General features: G+C 40.0%; 4 protein-coding genes and 1 non-coding gene across 7 annotated transcripts; 3 read left to right on the top strand and 2 right to left on the bottom strand.

Moving 5' to 3' along the window:
- Positions 1-14: 14 nt before the first annotated feature.
- On the bottom strand, positions 15-1686 carry LOC117652158 (distal membrane-arm assembly complex protein 2). The gene has a single exon (XM_034396859.1). It carries the CDS (start codon positions 906-908, stop codon positions 72-74), a length of 837 nt encoding a protein of 278 aa, XP_034252750.1. The 5' UTR covers positions 909-1686; the 3' UTR covers positions 15-71.
- Positions 1687-3464: 1778 nt separating this feature from the next.
- Positions 3465-4927, top strand: LOC117652212 (LYR motif-containing protein 2). 3 transcript variants are annotated; one of them, XM_034396949.1, is made up of 4 exons: positions 3997-4122; positions 4233-4386; positions 4478-4618; positions 4705-4927. In XM_034396949.1, exons 2-4 carry the CDS (start codon positions 4345-4347, stop codon positions 4783-4785), a joined length of 264 nt encoding a protein of 87 aa, XP_034252840.1. In that variant the 5' UTR covers positions 3997-4122; positions 4233-4344; the 3' UTR covers positions 4786-4927. The 3 variants fall into 3 exon arrangements, with proteins under 3 accessions (XP_034252841.1, XP_034252840.1, XP_034252839.1); XM_034396950.1 differs by lacking the exon at positions 4233-4386 and having other exon boundaries at positions 3465-4023; XM_034396948.1 differs by having other exon boundaries at positions 4030-4386.
- A 158-nt stretch (positions 4928-5085) lies between these two features.
- Positions 5086-5157, bottom strand: Trnap-ugg. The gene has a single exon. It is a non-coding gene; the product is annotated as a tRNA-Pro (tRNA).
- Positions 5158-5194: 37 nt separating this feature from the next.
- On the top strand, positions 5195-9427 carry LOC117652210 (katanin p60 ATPase-containing subunit A-like 1). Its single transcript, XM_034396946.1, has 11 exons — positions 5195-5585; positions 5871-6065; positions 6163-6410; positions 6524-6731; positions 6882-6969; positions 7050-7171; positions 7256-7435; positions 7530-7672; positions 7754-7866; positions 7989-8115; positions 8200-9427. Exons 2-11 carry the CDS (start codon positions 5880-5882, stop codon positions 8396-8398), a joined length of 1614 nt encoding a protein of 537 aa, XP_034252837.1. The 5' UTR covers positions 5195-5585; positions 5871-5879; the 3' UTR covers positions 8399-9427.
- Positions 9428-9629: 202 nt separating this feature from the next.
- On the top strand, positions 9630-11005 carry LOC117652211 (activator of basal transcription 1-like). Its single transcript, XM_034396947.1, has 3 exons — positions 9630-9923; positions 10104-10281; positions 10358-11005. The coding sequence occupies exons 1-3, from the start codon at positions 9692-9694 to the stop codon at positions 10752-10754; spliced, it is 807 nt and encodes a 268-aa protein (XP_034252838.1). The 5' UTR covers positions 9630-9691; the 3' UTR covers positions 10755-11005.
- Positions 11006-11135: the final 130 nt, after the last annotated feature.

The raw sequence follows: 11135 nt of genomic DNA, 5'->3' as shown, positions 1-11135 counted from the left end.
TAACAGTACACAGGTATGTTTTAAGCAGTTTAACAATGTTTAATTTTTTTAATGATTGAGATAAACAAACATCAAGCTTTTGTTACAGAACTTTGCATGTCAGGGATTTCAGGATAGACTACACCATCAATTTTGAGGTTTGGATTAAATTCTTGAAGAAGAATACACATTAACACGCCATCATGGGTTTCAAAAGCAGGACAATCCGTCAAATCAATTCGCTGTAGATTTGGAAGACGAGTCAACGGTATCAAGCCCTTGGGAGAAATATTTTTGCAGCCAGACACATCCAACTGCTCTAAAGTTAGTACTTCTGAACAAAGAATATCTATGCACCAATCATCAAGATGAGGACAATTTTGAGCCTTAATAGTATGTACACTACTTAAGTTTTTAAAGTTGAGAAGTCCTTCATAACAAATTGGAGTCCCAGAAAAGTCAACAGCTTCCAAAATCCAATCATCTTCTCGCGTGTCTGGAACCTCCGGTATGTTCCATGATCCCACTTCTGCTTTCATCCATGGCTTCCCTTTGTAGAGAAGGCCAACTCCAAGAGGCAGAAGGGCATGTCCTATGGAAATATCGCTTCCTAGTGAGGCATTTCGCAAACCATCGTATTCTTGAATTTCAAGATTTCGGTCTAAGAGTTTCTTCTGCCACCATGACTTCAGTTTTGAAGCTCTGAGGTCAATTGGTGTTTGAAGAATCTTTAGTAAGTCTGTCGGACGTAATCCTTGATCAAAAAATTTCAAGAATGTTTTCTTCTTTGCTTTGGTCTGGCCTCGGTCCCATGGTTGTAAAAGTTGCGACAATTCGGGTGACCTTGGATCAAATTTGTTGGTCTTGGAAGAAAAATTTGCCAGTGACGTTGATAAAGTCTTAACGAAAGATCTCTTCACAAGGAACATTGTGAAGACAAGACAAACCAAGTGATGTTCAAAACATAACCTTGTCAACACCTATAATATACAAAGTAGCTCTTTTCAACTACCATGGACAGGCAAAACCAACCAAGATAAGATTTCCGTTTCCTTGCATGAGGTAAAAGGAGTCGTCTCTCAAGAAGACAAAGCCAAATGGTGTTGTTTAATTGTGTTCTTCCGTCTCCTCACGCGTAAGTTTCACAAAGGGGTGCAGACGAAGTACCGACTATTCACACCACAATAGTAGCGGAGGCGCGTGCGCGTGGCCCGAGGGGAAGAGGGGGGGGGGGGCAGTCTCAGTTTGGAGACCGATCCAACGTGACGACTGGGCGCATTCTTTTAAGGAAAGGTCCATCGGGAGGTCGGTCGGTCGAGGGTAGTCGAGGGGGGAGGTCGATCGGGAGATCGGTCGACCGGTCGGATGACACTCGCTGTTTTGTCTCTAAATTTCATATTGTGAACCAATGCGGGCGAACGCGCACATATTTCGGAAAGCAGAAAGCCTAAGGATCAGTTTGGTATGCACCTTTCGTCATTTCAAGACGGAATATTCAAATATTACGCTCCCTAACCTGATCTGTTATGCCTAGCAGACGACGGTACTGTGCTGTCTGCCGTCGCTCTGTCTCTCTCAGGCACCCACGCCAACACACACGGGGCGTGCCACGAGTGCGAGAGAGGCAGAGCGACGACGACGCCTCCGCGTGGAATCGCGGAATCGTTCGGCTGGCGAGTGATACTACACGGACATACGCGGACATGCCCGGCCGGGTGTTTTGGTCTGTAAAGTCAAGGGCGCGCGCCCGAGCGGCGCCGCGCCGAAGCGCCCGAGCGCCGCCCGCGGAACGAAAACATGCAATGAACTCGAACGTGAATGCTCAAAATCAAAAAGTGGGTCAATAGTTGGATTCCCTGAACCATCCCCTTTCCAAAAATATATATTTTAGTGCACTTTGGAGATGTTTTCGTTCCGCGAGCGGCGCTCGGGCGCTTCGGCGCGGCGCCACTCGGGCGCGCGCCCTTAACTTTACAGACCATTTGCCCGATGGTGTAGCGACCACCTCGCATTTGCAAGCGACGATGACGCCGTGCCGGTCGACGCTCTGTATCTCTCGCTCCCCTGCAGGACGCCCCATGAGTGCGAGAGAGACAGAGCGATCCTCCGGTTCTCCGTAGCAGGGCCGGGCGGGAGCGCCTTTGGAGCAGGCCAGCCCGCGCAACAGACGTGCGGGCCGGCGGCCACTGTCTAGATTATTATGGATTCCTCGTTCGGAGAGCAATCGGAGCAATCCATTGGTGGAGTCACACGTTCGGTTTGAGTCCCATTTAGCGACTCGGGAGATCAAAATGCGTCTAGAGTTTTGGCCGCCTCCACCGGTCTTTTGGCCCACTGTGCGCCGTCGTCTCTCATCTGAGATCTTTTACTCACGTCTCGTGCGGCATGTGCGACATTTGTCCCGGTGCGCCAGGCTGAGCCTCCAATTATCAAAAATTAGCTGGGGCGGGTCGAGGAGTGGCTTATCATGGTCACTGTACTTGTAAGGCTGCCCCGTCCTGGGGTTGTCTGCCATGAAAACAAGGGGAACTATGAGGAACCTAAGGAGGAAAGCAAGAAGATACCGCAAGAAACCACGATGCTTACCGTGTTAAAAAAGTTAAATTCAAGCACAAGGAAAAGAAACATCCATATAAGTGCGACACTCATACTATAAAAATATTGAACAGGCCAAGGTTGGCATTTTCCAACAGACCACTTCATGCTCCTGGCATGCAACAAAAAGTCTGAGCATTATGCTTCTTCATATAACACTATCAAGACGATAATGACAATAACAGCATGTATTTTAGAAAGTCTTTGAATAAAAAAAACTAACAGTGTTACCACCAACATGCATAAAACATTCAAATTCAAATTCAGCCTCCAATTATCAAAAATTAGCTGGGGCGGGTCGAGGAGTGGCTTATCATGGTCACTGTACTTGTAAGGCTGCCCCGTCCTGGGGTTGTCTGCCATGAAAACAAGGGGAACTATGAGGAACCTAAGGAGCAAAGCAAGAAGATACCGCAAGAAACCACGATGCTTACCGCCGAAACGCCGGATGTCGGCGATGACATACTAACAAGTGAACGACATTTAACAGTATCAAGACAGCATGGTTGTCCGGAAACATGAGTGAAAGATCCAGCAGAAATCTGTCATTCGATAAGTCCCGACAAAAAAGTTAAATTCAAGCACAAGGAAAAGAAACATCCATATAAGTGCGACACTCATACTATAAAAATATTGAACAGGCCAAGGTTGGCATTTTCCAACAGACCACTTCATGCTCCTGGCATGCAACAAAAAGTCTGAGCATTATGCTTCTTCATATAACACTATCAAGACGATAATGACAATAACAGCATGTATTTTAGAAAGTCTTTGAATAAAAAAAACTAACAGTGTTACCACCAACATGCATAAAACATTCAAATTCAAATTTTAATTTCGTTAACACATGACATACTAACCAGTGAACGAGATTTAACAGTATCAAGACAGCATGGTTGTACGGAAACATGAGTGAAAGATCCAGCAGAAATCTGTCCTTAAAAAGGTACCTTTACCATACAATTCGATTAGTCCCAGAGCTAATTGCTAACTCATAGCTGTGACAAAAAAGTTAAATTCAATCATAAGGAATAGATACATCCATACAAGTGCGACACACATACTATGAAAATATTCAACAGTCCATTCAGTACAATTTTAGGTTTCACAGATTTACAGCTCCTCTTAACAGCAATCATTTTGGAGGTGGCACATTTTCGGTGGTCCTGCTTTCTTCAAATCTTTCTGTCGCCTCTCTGACAATTTGGAGCAGCGCAATAGATCTTGGATCCATCGCGCGGAGATCCACCATACCAAGAGGTTAGAATTTTCCAAACAAACACGTAGCGACGCTTACCAAGGTGGTAAATCCACCTTGACGCTTACGGTCGGTCCAAAACGACGACTGCTGCAGGCACGCTAACGATTCGGACCACATTTCGTGAGCGTGAGCGCTGTGAGCAGGAGAACTAGAAATTGCTAGAAATGCCTTCGGCTGCTGTGAGCACCGTGAGTGAGTTTGGGACCACACCCATTATTGGCAGTGGCAGTGCTTCAGCCCTCCTTCTCATTTTCAAAATAAATTATTTGATTTATGCAGTCACAAGAGTATGTCACGTTTTATAAACTTCCTTAAGATTGCAAGTTTTGCTTGAAATTATTTCCAGCAGATGGTCACTTTTGAGCATCTTTTCGTTCGTGGTCTTTTAACATTTTAGCATGATAGCAGACTGCACACAGCATTTCCTAGTATGTTTGATGATAAGTATTCACAAACCAGACCGCAAGTAAACTAAACCATCATTGAAAAAAATTGTAAACAAATTCAAAATGAGTTCGAAAATTCCGAAGAATGCAATGTCTCTCAAGCAGGTGGGGAATGCACGGAGAAGTTACTTTACCGATAAAACGTACAAGTGCCAGGACTTTCTCGTAAATGTACCAATTTGTTTCTTGTGCTCAGTTTATGGTGCATCAGGAAGTGTTGAAGCTGTATCGAAATTTCTTCAGATCTCTCAGAGAAGTAGAGTCCCCCTCCGACCGTCAGCAACTTCAAAAATGGGTGCAAGCTGATTTCCGAAAATATAAACACGAGACAGATGAGGTATGTCTTCTTAATACAAAGATTTACAATGCAACTTCAACATTTTTTTTTCATTCTCTTTCTTGGATCTCTTATATTGCTTGCAGGTTACCATACGAAATTTAATTGTGAATGGTGAAAGGGCTCTGAAAGAGCTTAGACAGTCACTGGCTCTCAGTCGCAGCTAGCCGGGCATCCTAATTTTATGTTGTCAGGTCAGAGTGTTTGTGTAACATTATAAGGAATGAATTTTTTGTGTCAATTTGTATTATATGATTCTTTTTTCATTGGTGGTGAACAATACCCTTTAAATAAATATTAGAACAAGCATTTTTTTTCTATTCTCAAGAGTTTGTCCTGGTTCCATTTAACAAGCAAATGCAATTAATTGAAGAAATACACAAACACCGCTACCAATGTTATGAAACGGAGCACGACGTATGCAAATGCAAAAAAAGTGCGCTACTGAGAGAAGAGAGAAAAATAAAGGGCCCCTCCGGGATTTGAACCCGGGACCTCCTGCACCCAAAGCAGGAATCATACCCCTAGACCAAGAGGCCAGATGGGACAAAATTTCGTGGAAAGCATCAAATGTATGTACAGTCTTTTATAATTGTCAATACGCGTATTTCACTGTATCAAAAAAGTCGCGAGAGTGCTGTCGTGTCTATAATGCCTTATTTCACTCCTATAAGCAATATTCACCAGCAGAAAACAAACTGTAACGTCTCTGAATTTAAGGTCCATGGGAGTGGGGAGGACTGGAAACAATGGCATTTATGTTTAAAGGCAGTGACGCATTCATACACAGAGAAGGATGTCACCCCAATCGTCTTAGATAAAAAATTATGATATTTTGAATGTTTGATCCATCACTGAACAGTGAGAATAGTTTCTAGTTTATCTTTACCCTTAAATTCTGTATGTGAAATCATTGACAACTCGTCTGTTGGCCTTGTTTAATTTAATACATTGCGTGAATACACAGGTGGGCTCATGATGTCTAGAATCAGAATATCTTCTGTTCATGAATTTATACTATCTATTATCAACCATTAAGTCTTAAATTTATTTTAAATTTACTTTAATTATCTGTTTTTAATTTTTACTGCTCTAATATCGTCTTCTTTCACTAAGTACTCTAACCTCAACTCTTGATGCACTTTGTTATTTTTTGTAGTACAGGTGTGGATGCAGACTCCTATATCAATTTAAGTGCAACTTTAAAAAAATTATTATTTGACATTTTGTTGATTTTGCCTTTTACTTGTAGATCAAGTCAATGCTTGGGATGACCGTAATGGCAGTGTCCATAAGTGAAATATGCGAAAATACAAAATTGGCCCGAGAAATGGCTTTGATGGGAAATTATGAAACATCTGGTGTTTATTATCAAGGAGTAGTGCAACAAATGCACCGGTTACTTCAGAGTATAGCTGACCCAACTAGAAAGGGGAAGTGGCAACTGGTTTGTATTTATTTGCTTTGATGCATTTCAAGTCGTAACATTTTACTCTACTGATGGCTACTGATAAGCTCTTACCACATTTTCTTTTTTTTTTTAGGTACAACAACAGATAGCTCAAGAATATGAGCAAGTAAGAACCTTGACTAACACATTGCAACTCTTTCGGTCTGACTCCCATACTGAAAGACCTTTAGCATCTGTAATACGAAGTCAACCTTACGAAGAACCAACTAGAGATGCTGCTGTTTCATGGTTTAATTCTGGTCCTAAAGACCCTGACGTCTGGCCTCCACCTCCTGACAGAGACCCTGATGTTTGGCCTCCTCCAACACCTGTAGAACACAAGTGAGTGGGAACATAGAAGGGCACTCTCATGCTGTCATATCATTTTCCTAGGGTTATTTTAGTGCTTGTTTTTCACTTTAAATTTTAATCAAACTTTTACTCATTTCACATAGGAATGCTCCTCCCATAAAACCTTTAAGAGGTGGTCCTCAGAAAAGAGGTACTGACATGAAGAAGGGATCAGCTCCTAATCAATCTGCCAAGGGCGGTACTGCAGGAAAGAAAACAAATCCACATGACTCCAAACCAGTGAGGAGAGAAAACAGGCCCAATACTGGACGTAAGGATAGTAAGGTGCGATCTGAAAGTAACAGCTCTCCTGTAAGTTATTGTTTTACTGTTATAAGTATCTTGCAAGTACACAACCTGAATTGTATTTTCTCTGCATGTTGAGATGAGACAAGTTGACAAATAATTTTTAAGTGGTCCTGAGCCTTACCTTTTTTTGACAGAATAAATTTGTTTTCACAGGAGGAAAAAATTGACAAAGATAAAATTGAGGTTGAGGAAAAGAAATTTGATGGTTCAGGTCCTGATCATGAACTAGTCGAAATACTAGGTAATTATACTATGATGTGCATGGTGTATCAAATCTTAAAATGTGTGATGGATGATTCAATGACTCACATTTCATTTCAGAGCGAGATATTGTCCAGAAGAACCCAAATATTCATTGGAATGATATAGCTGATCTACATGAAGCCAAACGACTGTTAGAAGAAGCTGTAGTTCTTCCTATGTGGATGCCTGACTTTTTCAAGGTATGCTAGTGCTTTTAACAATTGAATTGGTGTATATCTGAAAACCAAAGTATCTAAGGAGTACTCTGTCTTGTCTTCTTTCAGGGGATTCGTAGACCCTGGAAAGGTGTCCTCATGGTTGGACCTCCTGGCACAGGAAAAACTATGTTGGCTAAGGCTGTTGCAACCGAATGTGGCACAACCTTCTTTAATGTGTCTTCTTCAACTCTATCATCCAAGTATCGTGGGGAATCTGAAAAACTGGTTCGCCTCCTATTTGAAATGGTACTTCTTATTTATGTTTGCTTGTATGTAATAATCAATGTCTCTGCTCTCTTTTTACCAAAAGTCTTTCAATCTTTTTGTTTTCTCTTTTCAGGCCAGGTTTTATGCTCCTAGTACTATTTTTGTTGATGAGATTGATTCATTGTGCTCTAGAAGAGGATCTGAAAGTGAACATGAAGCATCTCGAAGGGTGAAGTCAGAACTTCTTGTGCAGATGGATGGAATCAGTTCAAATAGGTAATAGTCATGTTCCTTCTTTGTTTTGCAATCAGTTCTCACAATATATGCTAACTTTTCTGTTCTGCTGTTCTGCTCCAGTGAGGATCCTAGCAAGGTTGTCATGGTTTTAGCTGCAACTAATTTTCCTTGGGATATAGATGAAGCGTTGAGAAGGCGACTAGAAAAACGAATTTATATTCCCCTTCCAAACAGTAAGTTCTTTAAAAGTTAGAAGTCCATATTATGAATAATAATCTAGAATACCTCCTACTTTTAATATACAGTAAATGCATTTGTGTGCTCGTTTTCTAAAAATCTTTCCTGTCTTTTTTAGCTGAGGGTCGAGAGGCTTTATTAAAAATAAACCTAAAGGATGTGAAGCTAGACCCAGATGTAAATCTAGGTGATATTGCAAAAAAACTCAAAGGGTATTCTGGAGCTGACATCACAAATGTTTGCAGGTTTGTCTAACTGGCACTTATGTTCTTGATATATTATCTCCTCCTTCTTTTTATCAGAGTCTCTATCCTATGTTTTTATTTTAGGGATGCCTCAATGATGTCAATGCGCCGAAAGATAGCCGGGCTTCGACCAGAACAAATTCGAACTTTGGCCAAAGAAGAGCTTGATCTCCCTGTGACTTTTCTGGATTTTGAAGAAGCCATATCTAAATGCAATAAGAGTGTGTCCCAAGAAGACCTAGATAAATATGAAAAGTGGATGAGTGAATTTGGTTCAAGCTAATTAAGAAAAATCCTTACAAAGAAACAAAAAATCTTTAATACATGACTAATTATGATACAGGGTGGCTTACTGTATTTTTGCTGAAGTACTTTCTATCCTCCCCTCCTTTTTATGTGATTTATTTATTTAATTCTGTACTTAAGAGTTGTCAGCTCACAACGAATAATTTATGTTTATGTTGTCCACCTAAAGCTGGATGCGATGTGACCTATCATGATTGTATTTTAAATTGTAGCATGGAAATCCTTATGATACTTACTGTGGATCCTCAAAATACCAAACCTCTAATTACCTTCTTCCTAATTTTAACATTCCTCAGACCTGATCTGCTTGTTTTGTGGAGGTTATACTGTACTTATTTATTTGAAATGGCAATGGGCAGTGCTTCTTGAGATTTTGCCAGTCATTCTCAGTTTTTGCATTTTTCAAATGGATTTTCAATTCTGCACACATTGTTACTTCAGTTTACTCTAGGGCTTAGATTAACATATGACTGTAAATATTACCACAGGATCCAAAAGCTGAAAGACTGTTGAAAAACATTATATAAGCTGTAATGTTCGTTTTACAGATACTGTAGCTGGTTGTAATTTAAGGGCACAATATCTTAAACCTTCTGATGTCTGTCTTAGTGCTCGTTTTTCATTTTGCTGTTTCTAAATTCATTAGATGATGTTCAACTTTTATGTTTGCTCATTTTTGTTATTACAGCACTTGGCTACCTGAAAATATCCAGAAATAATTTGGCAAGTTTCCTTTATTTTTGTACAAACATCATGAAAGAAATGTTTTGTCTTGCATGTTAAAGTTTTTTGTTTGTTTTTCAAAGTACTGTATTATTAATGAGAAGCTTTCTGGTATGTGATATAAAATCAACTTTGAACTAAAAAATGTTAACAAAGAAATGCTCGCCCCTGCCCCACTTTTTTAAAAAATGGGTTGTCGAGAATATATTTTGTGTGATATGGGTCACCATTCCATTATTCAGAAGAAACTTACAGTTATTAATAAATTGTTTTGTTCCTTACATTAGGACTTTAAATATCTACCCTGAGGCCTCCCTCACATAAGAGTTTAAGGACTTCAACCAGTTCCAACCATCCCACATTAAAGTCCTCTAAACCCCACTCTCATTAGAGTCCTAGACTCTAACCCGCATATCTTTGACACCTTATTTTCTCATAGCTAAATTTTAGTCGCCTCTCTACCTCTAGTAGTTTTTCATACCTCACAGAGAGCAACCGAAAACATGGATTGCTTTTGCGTTTGCGTTTTGGCTAGTTCGACGTAAACATGGCTCAGTCCGCTAATTCTGCGGATTCTGCTTCAGAAATTGAAAATAGTGATGTCAACAGCGAAAATGAAGAGAAACAACTTCTTAAGTCGGGTGATAAGGGGAAGAAGGAGAAGAGGGGTATCATTTACTTGTCTACCATTCCTAAATTTATGAATGTTACGAAAGTTCGTGAAATATTTGGAGAGTATGGAGAGATCGACCGAGTCTTTCTTCAACCCGAGGAGCAACGTAAGTGCCAACTGCTGCTTGATATGATTTCAATTCTTATTTTTTTTATCGTTAATACATCCAAGGTTTCGAATCTCCCATCCGTGTGTTCTCAGCCGTCGCACATGTGCATCGTGGAGGTTATGCTGTGTTGTGGATCAGGTTATAATATTCTGGTAAATTTCTTGTTCTTTTTTATAGATGGACAAAAAAATAAGAGGAAGAAGAAACCTGCTAAACATTTTACTGAGGGATGGGTAGAATTCAAGAAGAAAAAGGTTGCGAAACTAGTCGCAGCACATTTAAATAATAAACAAATTGGTGGAAGGAAGCGCAGTAAGTTTTACGACCACATTTGGAACATCAAATACCTTCCTCGGTAAGTATGAATGTTCTTAAGTATTCATTTGTTTCTTTATTTCACACTAGTCAATTAATTTTTATCACTTACTCAGGTTCAAATGGGTACATCTAAGCGAGAGACTTGCCTATGAACGTGCTGTTCATAAGCAGAGAATGAACACTGAAATCTCCCAAGCCAAACGAGAAGCAAACTTCTTCTCTCAAAATGTGGATCTCAGTGAGCGATTATCCAAACGTAAAGTCAAGGGAGGACAAGAAGCTGTAGTCGAAGACACTCCTGGTGAAGAACCTGGACTTGGGGCTTTTGTTCGTCAATATAGACAGCGCGATTTGGACAGTGAAATCCGTGAGAGAAAGCTAGCAGCTCTGAATGCTGACAGTGTTAAAATTAAGAAAAAGAAAAAAGTAGCTCATAAAAAAGAAATTGGCCCTCTGCCTGATGCAGGTCGAAAAGATCTCCTTAAATCCTTGTTTGGCAGCAGGAGTTGAATTTCTCTTATTTCTAGACACCATCCAAATGAATGAATGACTGAATGAATGTGGAGTGACGAAATGAAACAAGATGCATTTCTAGACTTTTCTTTTTGTTTATTTACAAGAATAAGCTCATGTTCATTTCATAAAAAATATTTTTACACAAATATACATTTATCCTTTATCAGTATATATTATACAGGCTTCTTTACACTGATCACCATATGATACAGAACTATTGTTTTAATAAACAGCTAAAATTTCAATGACTAGTCAGTGTTTATCCTAGCACTCAAGCTTCAAATACTTCAACAATATTCCGTTATTTGGACGTTCCCATTTCCAACAACACATTGTTAACTGACGTAAATAAGTTAGAGTGTGTTACATAAAAAT

The sequence above is a fragment of the Thrips palmi genome, unplaced genomic scaffold, assembly GCF_012932325.1.
Source record: "Thrips palmi isolate BJ-2018 unplaced genomic scaffold, TpBJ-2018v1 HiC_scaffold_7, whole genome shotgun sequence".
NCBI classification, from domain to species: domain Eukaryota; kingdom Metazoa; phylum Arthropoda; class Insecta; order Thysanoptera; family Thripidae; genus Thrips; species Thrips palmi.
Note: the sequence above shows the minus strand (reverse complement) of the source record. Positions and strands in the feature narration are given on the sequence as shown.

Excerpts from the sequence above, each read along its gene's own strand:
- LOC117652212 (XM_034396949.1), top strand. The coding sequence starts at position 4,345 with ATGAGTTCGAAAATTCCGAAGAATGCAATGTCTCTCAAGCAG. Across the intron at positions 4,387-4,477 it reads ATGCAATGTCTCTCAAGCAG|TTTATGGTGCATCAGGAAGT; the intron begins GTGGGGAATGCA and ends TCTTGTGCTCAG. Across the intron at positions 4,619-4,704 it reads ATAAACACGAGACAGATGAG|GTTACCATACGAAATTTAAT; the intron begins GTATGTCTTCTT and ends TATTGCTTGCAG.
- LOC117652158 (XM_034396859.1), bottom strand. The coding sequence starts at position 908 with ATGTTCCTTGTGAAGAGATCTTTCGTTAAGACTTTATCAACGTCACTG.
- LOC117652211 (XM_034396947.1), top strand. The coding sequence starts at position 9,692 with ATGGCTCAGTCCGCTAATTCTGCGGATTCTGCTTCAGAAATTGAAAAT. Across the intron at positions 9,924-10,103 it reads TCTTCAACCCGAGGAGCAAC|ATGGACAAAAAAATAAGAGG; the intron begins GTAAGTGCCAAC and ends TCTTTTTTATAG. Across the intron at positions 10,282-10,357 it reads AACATCAAATACCTTCCTCG|GTTCAAATGGGTACATCTAA; the intron begins GTAAGTATGAAT and ends TCACTTACTCAG.
- LOC117652210 (XM_034396946.1), top strand. The coding sequence starts at position 5,880 with ATGCTTGGGATGACCGTAATGGCAGTGTCCATAAGTGAAATATGCGAA. Across the intron at positions 6,066-6,162 it reads GAAAGGGGAAGTGGCAACTG|GTACAACAACAGATAGCTCA; the intron begins GTTTGTATTTAT and ends TTTTTTTTTTAG. Across the intron at positions 8,116-8,199 it reads GACATCACAAATGTTTGCAG|GGATGCCTCAATGATGTCAA; the intron begins GTTTGTCTAACT and ends TTTTTATTTTAG.